The sequence below is a fragment of the Heterodontus francisci genome, chromosome 8 (genome assembly GCF_036365525.1).
Source record: "Heterodontus francisci isolate sHetFra1 chromosome 8, sHetFra1.hap1, whole genome shotgun sequence".
Classification (NCBI taxonomy): Eukaryota; Metazoa; Chordata; class Chondrichthyes; order Heterodontiformes; family Heterodontidae; genus Heterodontus; species Heterodontus francisci.
Genome location: NC_090378.1, coordinates 45,300,130 through 45,320,045, shown reverse-complemented (window position 1 = coordinate 45,320,045; position 19,916 = coordinate 45,300,130). Strand labels below are relative to the sequence as shown.

The 19,916-nt window shown below is 44.5% G+C and overlaps 1 protein-coding gene across 3 annotated transcripts in view; it reads left to right on the top strand.

The window, feature by feature from the left end:
• Positions 1-19,916, top strand: part of ccdc17 (coiled-coil domain containing 17) — a 161,110-nt gene that overhangs the window by 6,911 nt on the left and 134,283 nt on the right. Inside the window, exon 3 of one of the 3 annotated variants that reach the window (XM_068037061.1) lies at positions 1,955-2,113. The exons of 1 other annotated variant lie outside the window; for it this stretch is intronic. In XM_068037061.1, coding sequence (XP_067893162.1) covers positions 1,955-2,113 — 159 coding nt within the window. Of the gene's footprint in view, positions 1-1,954; positions 2,114-3,232; positions 3,294-19,916 lie in introns of those variants that run through there. One more of the 3 variants, XM_068037067.1, reaches the window with a different exon arrangement.

Here is a 19,916-nt window from a genome sequence, read left to right as displayed (position 1 = left end):
GAGTTTCTTCTGAAAAAGAGTGTTGTATTCTGTGGGTGAGGGCCTGGAATTATCTGGTGAATGATTTCCCATTGTGCATTTCTCCTGATTCATATGATCACAGTTGGATGTGTTTTGCTTCAGCGTTGCAAGTCCAATTTCCTCTGGGCATGGCTCATTAGAAAGCGCTGTCGTGTGCTACTTGGTTGCACCAGCTCCAATAGAACAAGGGAAGAGGGTGAAACAGCGCCTTCACCGCCAGGTTGGGTCAACCAACTAATTAGTGTTCCACTAACAACTGAGTCAGAACATCGGATCTCCTCCGAGTCAGTGGCAGATGACGGGGCTTGCTGAGCTGGGGAGGGCAGTATAAAATCTGTGTGTCTTCCCCTTTGCCAGGTGGCATGACAACAGCGAAGTGGAAGACTGCTTTTTGACTGATAAATCTGTGACCAATTGTCTTGGGGGTGCCATTTGGGTTAGCCTGGGTGAAGGGGAGCTAACCTGGTTAGATACTAGGATGACTGGTGGAGGTCTCTTAAACCTATCAAGGCGGACCTGTTAAAACATGGGGAACAAAGCTGCCATCTGTGGGTGCATCAGTTGCCTCGGTGATTTGATTATTAGCTCACCAGTTAGCACTTCTGGGGCTCTCCAGTCAGACAAATTTTGCTCCGGAGTTCCGAGTCCAATTTGCCGAACTCCTAGGGGGTTGAGAACCCCTGCTTTAAAGAGCAGTAACTGATCACTCCCAAGTTTCTCTTGCTTTTTGTCACATTTAACTTGCAACCATTCATCTTGTACTCTTTACATGGAATTGTGTGCAGCTATGTGCATAACTGCAGTCTAATTTACATCGAAGAACACTTGCCTAGATTAGGCACACTTTGCCTCTCTTTCCAAATCCAGCTCTAAACTACTTCCTGGGCTATAAGCTTAGGGTTTGGAGTTGTAATAAACAGCTGTTCTGTTCTGTCAATTTAGAATCATAAAAAAATAGAATGGTTACAGCACTGAAGGAGGCCATTCAGCCTGCCGTGTCTGTGCCAGCTCTCTAAGAGCTACTCAGCTTGTCCCACACCCCTCCCTATACCCGTAGCCCTGCAAGTTGTTTCTCTTCAGGTCCTTATCCAATTCCCTTTTGAAGGCCATGATTAAACCTGCCTCCACCACACTCAGGCAGTGTATTCCAGATCCTATCCACTTGCTGCATTAAAAAAAAGTTAGTCTTCATGTTGCCTCTGGCTCTTTTGCCAGTCACCTTAAATCAGTGTCCTCTGATTCTCAACTCTTCCGCCAATGAAACAGATTCCCCCATCTACTCTGTCCAGACCCCTCATGACTTTGAACACCTCAATCAAATCGCCCCTCAATTTTCTCGAAGGAGAAGTCCCAGCTTCACTGACCTATCCACTGAACTAAAGTGTCTCATCCCAGAGCCATTCTCGTAAATCTTTTCTCATGTGTCCAGAATTTCTAGAATTTGTATGGGTTATGGTAATGCGAGCAATTTACTTACTGAGACTATGGGCTGAGTTGCCTAATAATGCTCTGTTTGATCTCATCTGTATCACGGGTAGTATTCTTTAGAATGCTAACCTCAGTTTTTTGTTTTCTTCCTAATCCTAAATGAAAGGAATTTCAGGTAATTTCATATAGTAATGGGTACAGATCCATACTGCAAGAGGTTTTAAAATTCAACACTAATTGAGAGACTAATCTCTTGTTAGTTCGCTAACAATCTATGCATATATCCAGCCCCTCCCACATTAAAGTACACTTAAATGGCATGCAAAACAGTGTGTTTAAAAAAAATCTTGATTCTCTACAGAGCACTTGTATTGATATGTACTAAAAATGTAAGCACAATAAGGCACTGCTACAGATTTCAACAGTGGATAATTTATTAATTTGGTGGATATTCAGACAAAGAGAGAACATATAATTTTTTTCAATATGGATGCTTCATATCCAGGACAAGAAAAATAAGAAGGAGAGATTTCAACGGCAACAAGAGGAAGAGAAGAACCTTTATATCAATTCACTTAATGAAAGAGAATGGAAGTTCTTGAGGGGACAGCAATCTGAAATCATTTTGTCTGACAGTCAAAGCTTTAGAAGATTAACTGATGAGGTAAGACAATACCATATGAATGAATGGGAAACAAAATAATAGATGAGTAATGATATGAGAATAATTAACTATTAACAATTTCTATCAATGATTTGGATGAAGGGACCGAATGTATGGTTGCTAAATTTGCCGATAACATAAAGATAGGTAGGAAAGTAAGTTGTGAAGAGGACATAAGGAGTCTGCAAGGGATATAAGATTGAGTGGGCAAAAATTTGGCAAATGGAGTATAATGTGGAAAAATGTCAACTTATCCATTTTGGAGAGAAGAATAGTAAAGCAGCATATTATTTAAATAGAGAGAGATTGCAGAACTCTGAGATCAGAGGGGTCTGGGTATCCTGGTACATGAATCACAAAAGATTGGTATGCAGATACAGCAAGTGATCAGGAAGGCAAATGGAAAGTTGTCATTATATTGCAAGAGGAATGAATATAAAAGGAATGTTTTGCTACAGTTGTATAGGGTACTGGTGAGACCACATCTGGACTATTGTGTAGTTTTGGTCTCCTTATTTAAAGTATATAAATGTGTTGGAGGCAGTTCAGAGAAGGTTCACTCAACTGATACCTGGGATGGGGGAGTTATGAAGAAAGGTGGGACAGGTTGGGTCTGTATCCATTGGAGTTTAGAAGAATGAGAGGTGATCTTATTGAAACATATAAGATCCTGAGGGACTTGACAGGGTGGATGCTGAAAGGATGTTCGTCGTTGTGGGAGAGACTAGACCTAGGGTACACAGTTTAAAAATAAGGGGTCATTCATTTAAGACTGAGATGAGAAATTTTTTTCTCTGAGGGTTGAGAATCTTTGGAACTCTCTTTCACAGAGAGTGGTGGAGGCAGGGTCATTGAATATTTTTAAGACAGAGGTGGATAGATTCTTGATTGACAAGGGAGTCAAAGGGTATCAGATATTAGCAGGAAAGTGGACTTGAGGCCACAATCTGATCAGCCATGATCTTATTAAATGGCAGAGTAGGTTCGAAGGGGCTGAATGGCCTACTCCTGCTTCTAATTCGTATGTTCATAATTGCAGGGACTGAAGCAGTCTGCACTATGGAGATCAGTGGTGTGTTTACCCAACCTGGAAGATGTTCTGCTCCAGCATTTTCATAATTTCAAACGTGTATTACTCTCCTTGACGTCTGCCTGAGCAATTGCTTCCAGTTTCTTTGAGGTTATTAAGAGTTATATAACTGCTTTCAATTCATTTGCGTGATTTCATCATCAGAAGTGGTGACAGTCAAGTCCTTTAAGTAAATTAGAAAAGGTAATGCATTCTTTGGGGGTTAGGTGATGAACGTAATCTGGGAAAAGCTTCATTGTTGTGGTTTATGGCTTTACAGCAATAATAATTTACATTTATGTAGAACAAAGGCATTTCACAAAAGCGTGATCAGACAAAAATCGATGCTGAGCCAAAGAGAGATATTTGTTGAAAAAGACATGCTATCGAAGCTTTACATCTTGCACTCATCAGGATAGAAGCAAGAATGTTAAATTTCAAAGGGAACAAAAATTTATTCTGTATGAGAAAAGGGTGCTGATTGGTTGGCAAGTCGACTCTGGTCGAGGCATTACCATGAAGAATGCACCAGGGAACTGTTGTCCCCACGCTTTGTTTAATTCAAAAAAGGCGCAACACATGGACGTGATCCTTTTGCCTTCAGAGGGTAGGTCCCTGCGTATGAATATATGTAGCTCCTAGCAATCCTAAGTGCACCACATTGCGAGCCTGACTGATAATCTTAAATTGGATGTTCATGTAATTCGAAGCACACTCCGGATTGTTCAGTAAGTGCTGTCCAATCGGGGAATTACATCTAACATTAGACATTGTATTCTGAGTTTTGCAAGTCTGTCTGGCATCGCACCAGCACTGGAATTCACATACCAGATTACTTATCTGTGTGGTAGGCAGAACATCTTTTTGGCTTGACGGCAGCATCTTGTTTGTAGAAAATACCACTTGTGTTGTTAGTGCATAATAGCAGTGTGAAACGGCTAGCTTCACCTGTTGCTCAATTTTTTGAGATACCTTATCTTTCCAGAGTAATTTGTGGTAGACTGAGCACTTTTCAGGTCCGAAAGTGGAGGCCTTAGGCCCATTCATGAGCATGCACGAAACACAACAGCAATTACCTGAACGGGTAGCCATTATCCCTCAGGATGGGTTTGCTGCGCCCTATTTTGCCGTCAAGCTTGTACGGTCCTTATTTACAATATTTGGAAGGGTGACTAAAAACTTAAAAGAGGAGTGGAGATGAAGAGGGCAGAGATATTTAGGAGGGAAATTCCAGAGCTTAGGGCTTAGACGACAGAAGGCACAGCCTCCAATGTTGGGTCCAAGGGAGTGGCAGAGCAAAGAATTACCGGAACCTGGAGATTAGTTTTTTTCTTTAATAATTCACTTAATGCTTCCATAATTGTTCACCCAATGCCAGTCTAGAGTAAATAAGGTATCACCAGGGCCACTACATTTCATGACTCATTACAAATTTCATTTTTAGTACATGGTCATAGAATCATTACAGCACAGAAGGCGGCCATTTGGCCCATCGAGTTCATGCCAGCTCTCTGTAGAGCAATCCAATCAGTCCCATTCCCCTGTTCTATCCCCACAGCCTTGCAAGTTTATTTCCCTTATGTGCCCATCCAATTTTCTTTTGAAATAATTTATCTTGTCACTGCTTCCCCCGCCCTCGTAGACAGCGAGTTCCAGGTCATTACCACTCACTGCATAAAAATGTTCTTCCTCACGTCCTCCCGCATCTTTTGCCCAAAACCTTAAATCTGAGTCTCCTAGTTCTTATACTATCAGTTAATAGGAAAAGCTTTTCTTTATCTTATCTAAACCGGTCATGATCTTGTACACCTCTATCAAACCTTCTCTCAATCTCCTTTGCTCCAAGGAGAACAATCTCCGCTTTTCCAGCCTACCTTGTAGCTAAATACCCTCATCCCTGGAACCATTCTGGTAAATCTCCTCTGCACCCTCTCAAGGACCTTCAAATCCTTCCTAAAGTGTGGTGACTAGAACTGGATACAATACTCTAGTTGGAACCTAACCAGAGCTTTATCAAGGGTCAGCATAACTTGACTACTTTTGTACTCAGTGCCTTTATTTCTGAAGCCTAAGATCCCATATGCTTTGCTAACTACTTTCTCAATTTGTCCTGCCACCTTCAAAAATCTGTGCACGATGACCTCAATGAGGTCTCTCTGTCCTTGCACACGCTTTAAAACTGTGCCAGTAAGTCGGTATTACCTTTCCTTATCCCTTCTGCCAAAAATGCATCAACTCACACTTGTCTGTATTAAATTCCATTTTCCACTTGTCTGCTCATTCTGCCAGCCTATCTATTTTCTGTTGCTGGTGATTGGTATCATCCTCACTGTTTACCACACCTCCGAGTTTGTGATTATTAGAAAATTTTGAAATCCTAATCTCAATATCCAAGTTGCTTGTGCCTCTCGAAAAAGCATTGGCCCTAGCACTGGCCCTTGGGGAACTCCACTGTCAACCACCCACCAGTCTGAAAAACAACCATTTACTACGACTGTTATAAACCGTTTTCTGTCCTTTAAATCAATTTTTAATCCAAGCTGATACTGACCCTCCTATTGCATGAGTCTCAATTTTGTTAATCAACTTTTAAGTGGTACTTTGTCAAACACTTCATTAAAATCCATATAGACAGCATCTGTTACATTCCCTTCATTGACCTTCTCTATTACTTCTTCAAAAAATTCAATTAGTTTAATCAAATGCGATCTGTCTTTCACAATTCCATGCTGGCTCTCCCTAATTAAGTTAAACCTCTCCAAGGTGCTAGTTGATTTTTTTTTCCCCTTGCCTATTGTTTCTAAAACCTTCCCCACCACTGATGTTAAACTGACCAACCTGCAGATACCAGGAATGTCCTTTTGCCATTTCTTGAATAAGGGTGTCACATTTGCTTTTCTCCAATCCTCTGGCAGCTTCCCCCATACCTAAGGAAGATTGGAAGATTATGGTCAGCCCTTCCACTGTCTTCACCTCAACTTCATTCAGCAACCTGGGATTCAAGCCACCTGGACTGGGCAGCTTATTACTCTAAACATAGCCAGCCTTTCTCGTGCATTCTGCCTATCAATTTCCACCTAATCCCTTAGATGTACCATCTCTGCTTCTACCAGCATTTTGTCAGCATCTTCCTCCATAAACACCAACACAATGTACTCATTAAGTATTCTAGCCTTGTCCTGCACCTTTTTTTTTATTCATTGATGGGATTTGGGCGTCGCTGGCAAGGCCAGCTTTTATTGTCCATCCTTAATTGCCCTTGAGAAGGTGATGGTGAGCTGCTGGTGGTGGTGCTGCATCTTGAACTGCTGCAGTCCTTGTGAGCTAGGTACAACCACAGTGCTGTTAGGAAGGGAGTTCCAGGATTTTAACCCAGTGACAGTGAAGGAACGGCGATATAGTTCCAAATCAGGATAGTGTGTAGCTTGGAGGGGAACTTGCAGATGGTGGTGTTCCCATGCATTTGCTGCCCTTGTCCTTCTCATTGGTAGAGGTCGTGGGTTTGGATGGTGCTGTTTAAGGAGCCTTGGTGTGTTGCTGCAGTGCATCTTGTAGATGGTACACACTGCTGCCACTGTGCATCAGTGGTGGAGGGAGTGAATGTTTGTAGATGGGGTGCCAATCAAGCAGGCTGCTTTGTCCTGGATGGTGTCGAGCTTCTTGATTTGGAGCTGCACCCATCCAGGCAAGTGGAAAGTATTCCATCACAGTCCTGACTCGTACCTTGTTGATGATGGACAGGCTTTTGGGGTGTCGGGGTGAGTTGCTTGCCGCAGGTTTCCTAGCCTCTGAAGCATAAAATACCCTCTTTCTCCCTAATAGCACCCACCTCACCTCTTACTTACTATTTACATGCAAGTGGAAGGTTTTTGGGTTGCCTTTTATCTCTCTGACTTCCCTGCAGATTTGCTCCGCTATCTCTCTCCCACTATTGGGAGGCCTGTAAAATACCCACAGCAGTGTGATCATACCTTTCTTGCTTCTCAACTCTAACCAAATGGACTCTGTCTTTGCCCCCTCAAGGACATCCTCTTTTTCCTACACTACAGTGTTTTCCCTAATCAGTACTTGCCACCCTTTTTCTATCTTTTCCAGACACTTGGAATTCTTGAATATTAAGCACCAAGTGCTCATCATTTTTAAGCTACGTTTCCGTTAGTGCCACTGCATGATATTCCCATGGGGTTATTTGTACTTGTAGCTCACCAACCTTATTCACGACACTTTTTACATTTTACATACATGCATTCTAAACCTGTCTTTGCATTCCTCGTAGTCCTCCTTAAAATATTCCATTGAGAAAGACTCTTAGAGGGATTAACCATCCATGGGCTAGCTATGGAAGTTAAGGAATGTATCAAATTGAAAGAAAAAGCATACAATGCTGCTTAGATTAGTGATAGGCCAGAAGATTGGGAACATTTTTGAAACAGCAAAAGATTACTTTTAAAAAAAAAAGGGAAAGATTAGAATATGACAGTAAACTAGCACAAAATGGAAAAATAGATAGTAAGAGCTTCTATAAGTATATAAAAAGGAAGAGAATAGCTAAGTAAAGATTGATCCCGAAGATGATGAGACTGGGGAACTAATAATGTCAAACAAGGAAATGGCAGAGACTTTGAACAAGTATTTTGTATCTGTCTTCATGGTAGAAGACACTAAAAGCATACCAAGAATGGTAGAAAATCAAGGGGCAAAAGGGAGGGAAGTACTTGAAACAACCAATTATTACTGGAGAAAATATGCTAGGAAAACCAATAGGACTAAAGGCTGTCAAGTCCCCTGGACCTGACGGCCTGCATCCTAGGTCTTAAAAGATGTGGCTGCAAAGGTAGTAGATGCATTGGTTGTAATCTTCCAAAATTCTCTCGATTCAGGAAAGGTCCCAGTGGATTGGACAACCGCAAATGTAACGCTGTTATTCAAGACAGGAGAGACGGAAAGCAGGAAACTATATGCCAGTTTACCTAACATCTGTCATTGGGAAAATGCTGGAATCCATTGTTAACAACAACAACTTCTATTTATATCACGCCATTAACGTAATAAAAATGTTCTAAGGCACTTCACAGGAGCATTATAAAACAAAGTATGATACCGAGCCACAAAAGGAAATATTAGGTCATATGGCCTAAAGCTTGGTCAAAGAGGAAGTAGTAGCAGGATATTAGAGTTCTTTGAGGATGCAACAAGCAGAGTGGATAAAGGGGATTCAGTAGCGGTAGTCTATTTGGATTTCCAAAGCGCATTCAGTAAGGTGCCACGTAAAAGGTTTCTGCTCAAGATAAGACCTCATGGTGTTGAGGGTAGATTAGCATGGACAGAGGATTGGCTAACTAACAGGAAAGAGAGTCAGGATAAATGGGTCATTTTCAGGTTGGCAAACTGAACTAGTGGGGTGCCACTGGGATCAGTGCTGGGGCCTCAACTATTTATATTAATGACTTGGATGAAGGGACAGAGTATATTGTAGCCAAATTTGCTGACAATACAAGGTTAGGGCAGGAAAGCAAGTTTTGAGGAAAGAGTCTGCAAAGGGATGTAGATGGGTTGTGAGTGGGCATGAATTTGGCAGATAGGATCCTAGAAAGTTTGCAGCACAGACAGAGGCCACTTGGCCCATTATATGTGTGCCAGCCGAGAAACGATCCACCCGTTCTAATGCCACCTTCTAGCATTTGATCCGTACCCCTGCAAATTACGGCACTTGAGGTGCATGTCCAGACACCTTTTGAATGAGTTGAGGGTTTCTGCCTCAACTACCCTTTCAGGCAAAGACTTCCAGACCCCCACCACCCTCTGGGTTTTCCTCATCTCCCCTTTAAATTTTTCTACCAATCGCTTTAAATCTATGTCCTCTAGTCACTGACCTCTCTGCTAAGGTGAACAGGTCCTTCACCTCCACTCTATCCCAGCCCCTCAAATGTTTGTACATTTCAATCAGATCTCCCCTCAGCCTTCTCTGTTACAAGGAGAACAAACCCAGTCTATTCAATCTTTCCTCATAGCTGCATTTTTCCAATCCTGGCAACATCCTCGTAAATCTCCTTTTACCCTCTCTAGTGCAATTACATCCTTTCTGTAATGAGTTCACCAGAACTGCACACAGTACTCAAGTTGTGGCCTAACCAATGAGTTATATAGCTCCAGCATAACCTCCCTGCTCTTATATTGTATACCTCAGCTAATAAAGGAAAGGATTCCATATGCCTTCTTAACTACCTTATCGACCTGTCCTGCTACCCTCAGGGATCTGTGGACATTCATTCCAAGGTCCCTTACTTCCTCTACACTTCTCAGTATTTTCCCATTAATCATGTATTCCTTCGCCTTGTTTGACCTCCCCAAACCTCAAGCTTCTCTGGGTTGAATTCTATTTGCCACTTTTCTGCCCATCTGCCCAGACCATCAATATCTTCCTGCAACCTACAGCTATCCTCCTCGCTATCTACGATAATATAATATAAAATATAATAAAATATATCTAGATGGATTATAATGTGGGAAAAAATGAGGTTATTCTCTTTGGGAGGAAGAATAAAAATGCAGATGATTATTTAAATGGACAAGAGACTGCAGAATGCTGCAGTACAGTGGGATCTGGGTGTCCTCGTACATGAATCACAAAGTTAGCATGCAGGTGTAGCAAGTAATTAAGAAGACAAATGGAATGTCGGCATTTATTGCAAGGGGGATGGAGTATAAAAGTAGGCAAGGCTTGCAACAACTGTACAGGACGTTGGTAAGACCGCACCTTGAGTACTGCATATAGTTTTGGTCTCCTTATTTAAGGAGGGATATACTTGAAGTCAGTTCTGAAAGTTTCAGGAGGTTGATTCCTGTGGTGAAGGAGTTGTCTTATGAGGAAAAGTTGAGCAAGTTGGGCCTATGCTCTGGAGTTCAGAAGAATGAGAGGCGATCTTATTGAAACATACAAGATTCTGCAGGGGCTTGACAGGGTGGCCGCTGAAAGGATGTTTCCCCTTGTGGGGGAGTCTAGAACTAGGGGGCACAGTTTCAAAATAAGGGGTCTCCCATTTAAGATGGAGTTGAGGAGGAATTTGTTCTCTTAGCGGGTCCTTAACCTATAGAATTCTGTACCCCAGAGAGCAGTGGAAGCTGGCTCATTGAATATATTCAAGGCTGAGCCAGACAAATTTTTGATCTACAAGGGTGTTGAGGGTAATGTGGGGGCAGACAGGAAAGTGGAGTTGAGGCTAAAATCAGATCAACCAGATCTTATTGAATGGAAGAGCAGGTTCTAGGGGCTGAATGGCCTACTTCTGCTCCTATATCTTATGTTCATACGTTAGTCTGCTGCTATCTAATATGGTACCACTTCCTTCTCTAGTACTCCGCTCTCACTTTATGCACCTTATTACTCTTTTCTGCTTCTATATGCTGGTTCCTATAATCCTGCCAATTCAGTTTAAACCCTTCCCAATCACACTGGTGGACCTCCCCACAAAGACATTGGTCCCAGTCCTTTTGACGGGCAACCTGTCCCTTTTGAATAGGTGTAGCTTGCCGCAGGAGTGGTCCCAATGCCCCAAAAATCTGAAGCCCTCCCTCCTGCACCATGTTCAAGTTGTGCATTGATCCTCCCTATCTTTTGGCACTGGGAGTAATCCAGAGATTACTACCTTCAAGGTTTTACTACTTAATTTCCTCCCTAGCTCTTGAAAATTTGACCATTGACCCTCAATAGCTACTCTCTCAATGTTGTTGGTACCGGCATGTATCTCAAATTCTGGCTCACTCCCTTCCCCCTGCAGAATATTCTCTACCCTCTCCATGATGTCCTTTACCCTGACACCAGGGAGGCAACACACCATAGAGGACTCACAATGACAGTGTTACGGCCAGGTGAGAAAGATGTCTAAGTGTCTTTTCTGCCTTCCACCTGGTCTTACTGTGAACTGGGTTTAATATTTAAACACACTGTTTTGAGCCTCCTCTTGGGTGAATCCTTGTTCACCGCTTTCCAATTATAAGGCACAGAAATGAGCACACCAGGTTTTCTTAGGTTTCAAGAAAAGTGAAATTTATTAAACCTTAAACTTGCACTCTAATATGGTAAACGCCTATGGATACACGCCACGCCCCACGCTAGCATGCATACGTGATACGCAAATGCAAATAGGGACAGAAAAGAGCAGAAGAAAAATAAAGTAAAAAAATTTGAGGCAATCTCTGAAGAGGGGTTTTTACTGTGCTTCGAGCTCACTGTAGTCCTTGATTGTAGATAGTCTTGCTTTTCGTTGGTGCCCAGTATTCTTTTTAAACCTTGTTCACTGTAGGAGACGTTTCTCTCCTTGGGATCAATGGGTCTTCAGTTCCGCGGGAAAGAAAAGGGACGGACAGGAGAGAGATCTTTTCAGTCCAGAAGGAAGCAGCTTTCTCGGTTTCAAACACTCTGTGGCAAGTTCAAATTCAAACAGCTCCAACCACCAGTTAGTCATGTGACTAAACTGGTCTGACCAGGTCTTCTGTGTGTTGGGAAAGCAGGGACTGGGTCCTTTGTTCCAACACTGTCTGCTAGCATGCAAAAATGGTCTCTCTGGTGAGGAGCTTGACAATTCCTTGTGATGGGCCCTCTTTTCTTCCCAGCAACTTTTTAAAGTTTTTAATGTTCATGTGGCAAAATAATGTGTGCCTCATTTTTGGCAGGTGGGGGCCTGCATGACACCTCCACACCCAGGGGAATGAAATATGCTTTTTTTCCAAATTGCAAGGTTTGAGAGAAATATGAGATACAGAAAGAAAAACCATGCATTTCTCTCATTCATTTCCATTCACTCACCAATCTTAAAGTTCATTAAAATTGTATTTTTTTTGGTGCCAGTGCTGCTTTAATTCCGACTTTTTTTTTTGTGAAGTTAATAGTATGTGGGTCCATCCTGAACTCTGAGTCATGCAAAGACTTTTGACCTCAGGGGATCGGTGGTTCCCTTTTCTTCTGACTGGTGGGGGAGGATTCTTTGTTAATTTCCCTTTGTTCTCTGAAACGCTCCGACCTGCAGGTATGTGTGCAGGCTTGACTGCCCTCTCCTGTGGCACTTTGACTAGATGAGGCATCACCCTCAAGGTTTCTCTGCCCCCTAGAGGGCTTTCTTTGTCTCTGCAGGTTCCTGTAAACGCAGTTAGCAATTCTGGTGGGGTGCTTCTAGAGTCTGCATTTACATAGGAAGATGTGGGGTCTAACTTTTTAAATTTTTCGTGGTTGGCTGATCAGACAGTCGGGGTTTTCATCCGGGATTCCTCCAGGACTTCCTTTAACCTGCCCTCTTGGTCACTTTCTCCCCTTCTGTTTCCAAACCTTTGCCAGCCATGTGCCTGCCTGTCCCCTTTTGTTCTCGGCGGGGGTCCCTTACAGTTCACCAGCGCTCTGCTGGAGGGTCCTCCTAACACCGGTACAGGATTTAAGGTTGTAGGTTTCACTGCAGGTTGGGGTTTTCCCCTCAACCTGGCACATGTGGCAACTCCTGCAGTACTCCACCACATCTTTGTGGAGTTTTGGTCAGTCAAACTGCTGTCTTATGCGGGCTTTGGTCTTTCGTATATTGGCATGTACAGCCACTGTAGTATCGTGGGCCCTTCTTAATATTTCCCTCCAGTACCTTTGTGGCACCACTAACTAGTGAACTACTGTCAATTCCTTGCCCTCAGGTCTGTGAGGAGAACTCCATTTCCTTATCAGTACCTCATTCTTTAAATAGTAGCAGCCAGGGACTCCCTCTGCTTCACTTTCAGACTGGGCAGCCCGTGCTAACTCTCACAATGCTGGGTCGGCTCGCTGAGTCTCAACTAGGGAAAATCCATTTAATTCATTCCCTGGGTCTCTTCACTTTCCAAAGAAAGTCTCAGACAGGCAGACCTCATGGTCATTTGCCTGCAGTGCGTATGCAGTGTCCTCTGTGGGAGCTGGTTTGATCATAGCCTGATCCACTACACATTCAGGGAAATATCGGGAACCGTCACTGGCCACTGCCCTGTCTCTCTGACCTCCTGTGGTCTTTCACTACTGGGGGGGCTACCACCTTCACCCCTGCCAGATCATTACTTAGGAGCAGGTCAACCCCGTCTTCAGGCAAACTAGGGACAATCCCTACGGTCACCAGTCCCAAAAGTAGGTTGCACTCCAGCTATACCTGGTGTACAGGTACTGGCACACACTGCCCTCCAATACCATTCACTGCCATTTTGTTCACTGTACTGTCTGGGGGAAAGGTCAGGCCTTTTCCCAGTAAAAAGGGATCTAATGGTCCCTGAGAATCACAATGGGCTTGCTTGTCGCACTTGGGGGGTATGGGGTTACTTTCCCTTCAAACACAAAACATTGATAACCTTCAGGAATCCTATTAACTTTTCCTGCACAGGCCATAGTAAGCTTCCTCGGTTGCAATCTTACTGCAGTTAAAGCCACAGCTCTGTGTTTTCCATCAGGTTCCAGTCTTCACTGAGCATGTGTGCCCTGATTAACCCTACCGGTTTTCCCTTTAGTTTCCAGCAGTCGGCTTTAAAATGCCCTGCCTTATTGCAATGGAAGCACACAGGTCTCCGGGTCTCACTCTTGCTCACAGCACCTTCCTTTTTGGCTGGAGGAGGGCATCCTGTGTCTCCTGCTTTGCTGTCTCTTCCAGGACTGCCTGGACAGATCTCACCTTCCCACCCTTTGACCTTTTCGGGTTTGAGGGGGTGATTAGGAAAGGTTCTCCCCTGGGAAACCGACTTATAAATTAAAGCAAACTCATCGGCCAGAACGGCCACTTGCCAGGCTCCCTGAACCCACTGCTCCTCGACATGGGTCTTTATTGAGAGTGGGAGAGTTTTTAAATTCCTCTAACAGAATTACTTCTCTGAGAGTCTCATAGCTGAGCTGTATTTTAAAAGCCAGCTGCTTACTTCTTTCAAACTCCAGATAAGTTTGATCAGCTTGCTTTTTGAGGGTTCTAAACTTTTGGCGGTAGGCTTCGGGTACTAATTCATATGCCCCAAGGATAGCATTTTTGGTCCGTTCATAATTTGCTGTACTCTCATTTGGCAACAATGAATAAACCTCATGGGCTTTGCCAGTTGGTTTGCTTTGTAATAAAAGAGACCAGGTCTCAACTGGCCATTTTAGCTGCCTTGCCAGTTTCTCAAAAGAGACAAAAAAAACACTTCCACATCTTCCTCATTGAATTTTGGGATTAATTGAGCAAGTTTTAGCAATTTTGTACCCAGCCCTGAATTCTGCTCCTTCATTTTGGCCATACTTTCACTAGAGTTACTCTGTCGACCCCTAGTTAACTCAAGCCGCTTCAGCGCTCTCTCTCCAGATTCTTTCTGGAATATTCTTTCTCTCTCTGTCTCCCCGCTCTCTCTCGTTCCTTCTCGGGTCTTTCTGTTTCCTCACGTTCTTTCTGGAAGATTCTCTCTTTCTCATCTCCTGCCTCTCTCTCTTTCCTGTCTCTCCCTTTCTCTTTCTCTGTCTTCTAATTCAGGTTTCCTTTGTTCCAATTGTATCTTTGCTAGCAGTACCCTGTCTGGGTCTACTTCTAACACTGCTCTGCTTCTTCAGATTCAAGGGAAAAATGGTTGGCCACTAGCGTTAGAAGTTCAGACTTCCTAGCCTTGCCGCATACAATGATCCCACACTGCTCAGCCATTTTCCTCAACTCCTCCATAAACAGTGCTTTTAACTATTCCCAAGTTACTTCAATAAAAGCAAAATACTGCGGATGCTGGAAATCTGAAATAAAAACAAGAAATGCTGGAATCACTCAGCAGGTCTGGCAGCATCTGTGGAAAGAGAAGCAGAGTTAACGTTTCGGGTCAGTGACCCTTCTTCGGAACTGACAAATATTAGAAAAGTCACAGATTATAAGTAAGTGAGGTGGGGGTGGGGCAAGAGATAACAAAGGAGAAGGTGTAGATTGGACCAGGCCACATAGCTGACCAAAAGGTCACGGAGCAAAGGCAAACAATATTTTAATGGTGTGTTGAAAGACAAAGCATTAGTACAGATTAGGTGTAAATACACTGAATATTGAACAGCAGCAAGTGCAAACCTGCAAAAAAACAGTGGGTAAGCAAACTGAACAAACTAAGATGAAATGAAATAAATGCAAAAAAAAATTGTAAAAAAGAATGTAAAATCAAGGAAGAAAAAATAACAAAAATTAAAGTAAAATGGGGGGCTGCTATGCTCTGAAATTATTGAACTCAATGTTCAGTCCGGCAGGCTGTAGTGTGCCTAATCGGTAGATGAGATGCTGTTTCTCGAGCTTGCGTTGATGTTCACTGGAACACTGCAGCAATCCCAGGACAGAGATGTGAGCATGAGAGCAGGGGGGAGTGTTGAAATGGCAAGCAACCGGAAGCTCAGGGTCCTGCTTGCGGACTGAGCGGAGATGTTCCGCAAAGCGGTCACCCAGTCTGCAATGTAGAAGAGACCACACTGTGAGCAGCGAATACAGTATACTACATTGAAAGAAGTACAAGTAAATCGCTGCTTCACCTGAAAGGAGTGTTTGGGGCCTGGGATAGTGAGGAGAGAGGAGGTAAATGGGCAGGTATTACACCTCCTGCGATTGCAGGGGAAGGTGCCCTGGGACGGGGACGAGGTGGTGGGGGTAATGGAGGAGTGGACCAGGGTGTCACGGAGGGAACGATCCCTTCGGAATGCTGACAGGGGAAGGGAGGGGAAGATGCGACTGGTAGTGGCATCACGCTGGAGGTGGCGAAAATGGCGGAGGATGATCCTTTGGATATGGAGGCTGGTGGGATGAAAAGTGAGGACAAGGGGAACCCTGTCACGGTTCTGGGAGGGAGGGGAAGGGGTGAGGGTAGAGGTGCGGGGAATGGGTCGGACACGGTTGAGGGCCCTGTCAACCACAGTGGGGGGGAATCCTCGGTTGAGGAAAAAGGAGGTCATATCAGAAGCACCGTCATGGAAGGTAGCATCATCAGAGCAGATGCGTTAGAGACGGAGAAACTGGGAGAATGGAATGGAGTCCTTACAGGAGGTAGGGTGTGAAGAAGTGTAGTCGAGGTAGCTGTGGGAGTCGGTGGGCTTATAATGGATGTTGGTAGACAACCTATCCCCAGAGATGGAGACAGAGAAGTCGAGGAAGGGAAGGTAAGTGTCAGAGATGGACCATGTAAAGGTGAGAGAAGGGTGGAAATTGGAAGCAAAGTTGATAAAGTTTTCTAGTTCGGGGCGGGAGCAGGAGACGGCACCGATACAGTCATCAATGTACCGGAAAAAGACCATGTACTGGACCATGACCCCACCACCGAACATCAAGCCACCGTCCAAAGGACTGTCACTGACTTCATCTCCTCTGGAGATCTTCCCTCTACAGCTTCCAACCTCATAGTCCCACAACCCCGGACAGCCCGCTTCTACCTCCTTCCCAAAATCCACAAACGGGACTGTCCCGGCAGACCCATTGTGTCAGCCTGCTCCTGCCTCACTGAACTTATTTCTTCCTATCTGGACTCTATCTTTTCTCCGCTGGTCCAGTCTCTTCCCACCTACATCCGTGACTCTTCTGACGCCCTATGTCATTTTGACAATTTCCAGTTTCCTGGTCCCAACCGCCTCCTCTTCACTATGGACGTCCAATCGCTCTACACTTCCATCCCCCACCAGGATGGTTTGAGGGCTCTCCGCTTCCTCCTGGAACAGAACCCCAACCAGTCCTCATCCACCACCACCCTCCTCCGCCTGGCTGAACTTGTTCTCACATTGAACAACTTCTCCTTCAACTCCACGCACTTCCTTCAAGTAAAAGGTGTCGCTATGGGTACCCGCATGGGTCCTAGTTCTGCCTGTCTTTTTGTGGGATATGTCGAGCATTCTTTGTTCCAGTCCAACTCAGGCACCCTCCCCCAACTCTTTTTCCAGTACATTGATGACTGTATCGTTGCCGTTTCCTGCTCCCGCCCCGAACTAGAAAACTTTATCAACTTTGCTTCCAATTTCCACCCTTCTCTCCCCTTTACATGGTCCATCTCTGACACTTCCCTTCCCGTCCTCGACTTCTCTGTCTCCATCTCTGGGGATAGGTTGTCTACCAACATCCATTATAAGCCCACCGACTCCCACAGCTACCTCGACTACACTTCTTCACACCCTACCTCCTGTAAGGACTCCATTCCATTCTCCCAGTTTCTCCGTCTCTAACGCATCTGCTCTGATGATGCTACCTTCCATGACGGTGCTTCTGATATGACCTCCTTTTTCCTCAACCGAGGATTCCCCCCCACTGTGGTTGACAGGGCCCTCAACCGTGTCCGACCCATTCCCCGCACCTCTACCCTCACCCCTTCCCCTCCCTCCCAGAACCGTGACAGGGTTCCCCTTGTCCTCACTTTTCATCCCACCAGCCTTCATATCCAAAGGATCATCCTCCGCCATTTTCGCCACCTCCAGTGTGATGCCACTACCAGTCGCATCTTCCCCTCCCTTCCCCTGTCAGCATTCCGAAGGGATCGTTCCCTCCGCGACACCCTGGTCCACTCCTCCATTACCCTCACCTCCCCGTCCCATGGCACCTTCCCCTGCAATCGCAGGAGGTGTAATACCTGCCCATTTACCTCCTCTCTCCTCACTATCCCAGGCCCCAAACACTCCTTTCAGGTGAAGCAGCGATTTACTTGTACTTCTTTCAATGTAGTATACTGTATTCGCTGCTCACAGTGTGGTCTCCTCTACATTGGGGAGACCGAGCGCAGACTGGGTGACCGCTTTGCGGAACATCTCCGCTCAGTCCGCAAGCAGGACCCTGAGCTTCCGGTTGCTTGCCATTTCAACACTTCCCCCCTGCTCTCATGCTCACATCTCTGTCCTGGGATTGCTGCAGTGTTCCAGTGAACATCAACGCAAGCTCGAGGAACAGCATCTCATCTACCGATTAGGCACACTACAGCCTGCCGGACTGAACATTGAGTTCAATAATTTCAGAGCATAGCAGCCCCCCAATTTACTTTCATTTTTAGTTATTGTTTCTTCCTTGTTTTTACATTCTTTTTTACATTTTTTACAATCTTTTTTTTGCATTTATTTCATTTCATCTTAGTTTGTTCAGTTTGCTTACCCACTGTTTTTTTGCAGGTTTGCACTTGCTGCTGTTCAATATTCAGTGTATTTACACCTAATCTGTACTAATGCTTTGACTTTCAACACACCATTAACATATTGTTTGCCTTTGCTCCGTGACCTTTTGGTCAGCTATGTGGCCTGGTCCAATCTACACCTTCTCCTTTGTTATCTCTTGCCCCACCCCCACCTCACTTACTTATAATCTGTGACTTTTCTAATATTTGTTAGTTCCGAAGAAGGGTCACTGACCCGAAACGTTAACTCTGCTTCTCTTTCCACAGATGCTGCCAGACCTGCTGAGTGATTCCAGCATTTCTTGTTTTTATCCCAGGTTACTTCACCCTGGCTTGGGGAGCTACTTGCTTCACTTGAAGACATGTTGGTATTCAATCACACACAACCACAAGAAAACCTGCATTAATGTTGCTGTTTTTTGATTGGGAACAATTTGGCTTCCCATTTCCAATTTCTCTCGTTTGTCTGTGGGTGGAATCCTGGATGCTAGCACCCAAATTTCTGTTACGCCCAAGTGAGAAAGATGTCTTAGTGTCTTTTCAGCCTTCACCTGGTCTTATTGTAACAGGGGTTAATATTTAAGCACATTGTTTTTAGCTCTCCCTTGGTGAATCCTTGTTCACCACTTTCCAATTATCAGGCAAAGAAATGAGCACACCAGGTTTTCTTAGGTTTCAAGAAGAGAAGTGAAATTTATTAAACCTTAAACTTACACTCTAAAACGGTAAATGCTTACGGATACACGTCATGCCCCAGGCTAGCATGCATACGCGATACGCACATACAAATAGGGACAGAAAAGAGCAGAAGAAAAATAAAGTAAAAACATTTGAGGCAATCTCTGAAGTGGGTTTTTACTGTGCTTCGAGCTCACTGTAGTCCTTGATTGTGGGTCGTCTTGCTTTTCATTGGTGTCCAGTATTATTCTTAAACCTGGTTCATGGGTCTTCAGTTTCGGGGGAAAGTGATGGGAACAGACAGGAGAGAGATCTTTTCAGTCCAGAAGGAAACCGCTTTCTCAGTTTCAAACGCTCTGTGGCAAGTTCAAATTCAAACAGCTCCAACCACCAGTTAGTCATGTGACTAAACTGGTCTGGTCAGGCCTTCTGTGTATTGGGGAAGCAGGAACTGGGTCCTTTTTTCAAACACTGTCTGCTAGCATGCAAAAAACGGTCTTTCCAGTGAGGCGCCTGGCAATTTCTTGTGATAGGCCCCCTTTTCTTCCCAGCACCATTTTAAATTTTTAATATTCATGTGGCAGGAGGGGGCCTGCATGACAATGGTTACAGCAACGCCTGTCGATTTCCCTAACTCTGAAATCTCCTTCAATGACTGCATTTCTACACTTTGCTGTTCCCCCCCCACCGCCACCACTCTCCAACCCCTGCAGTTCCTTGTCCATTGGTGCCATGGTTTGAACTTTTTTTAATTCATTCATGGGATGTAGGCCATGGCTAGGACAGCATTTATTGCCCATCAATAATTGCCCTCGAGAAGGTGATGGTGAGCCGTCTTCTTGAACCGCTGGCGAGGAGAGCATTTATTGCCCATCAATAATTGCCCTCGAGAAGGTGGTGGTGAGTCGTCGTCTTGAACCGCTGCAGTCCATGTGGTGTAGGTACACC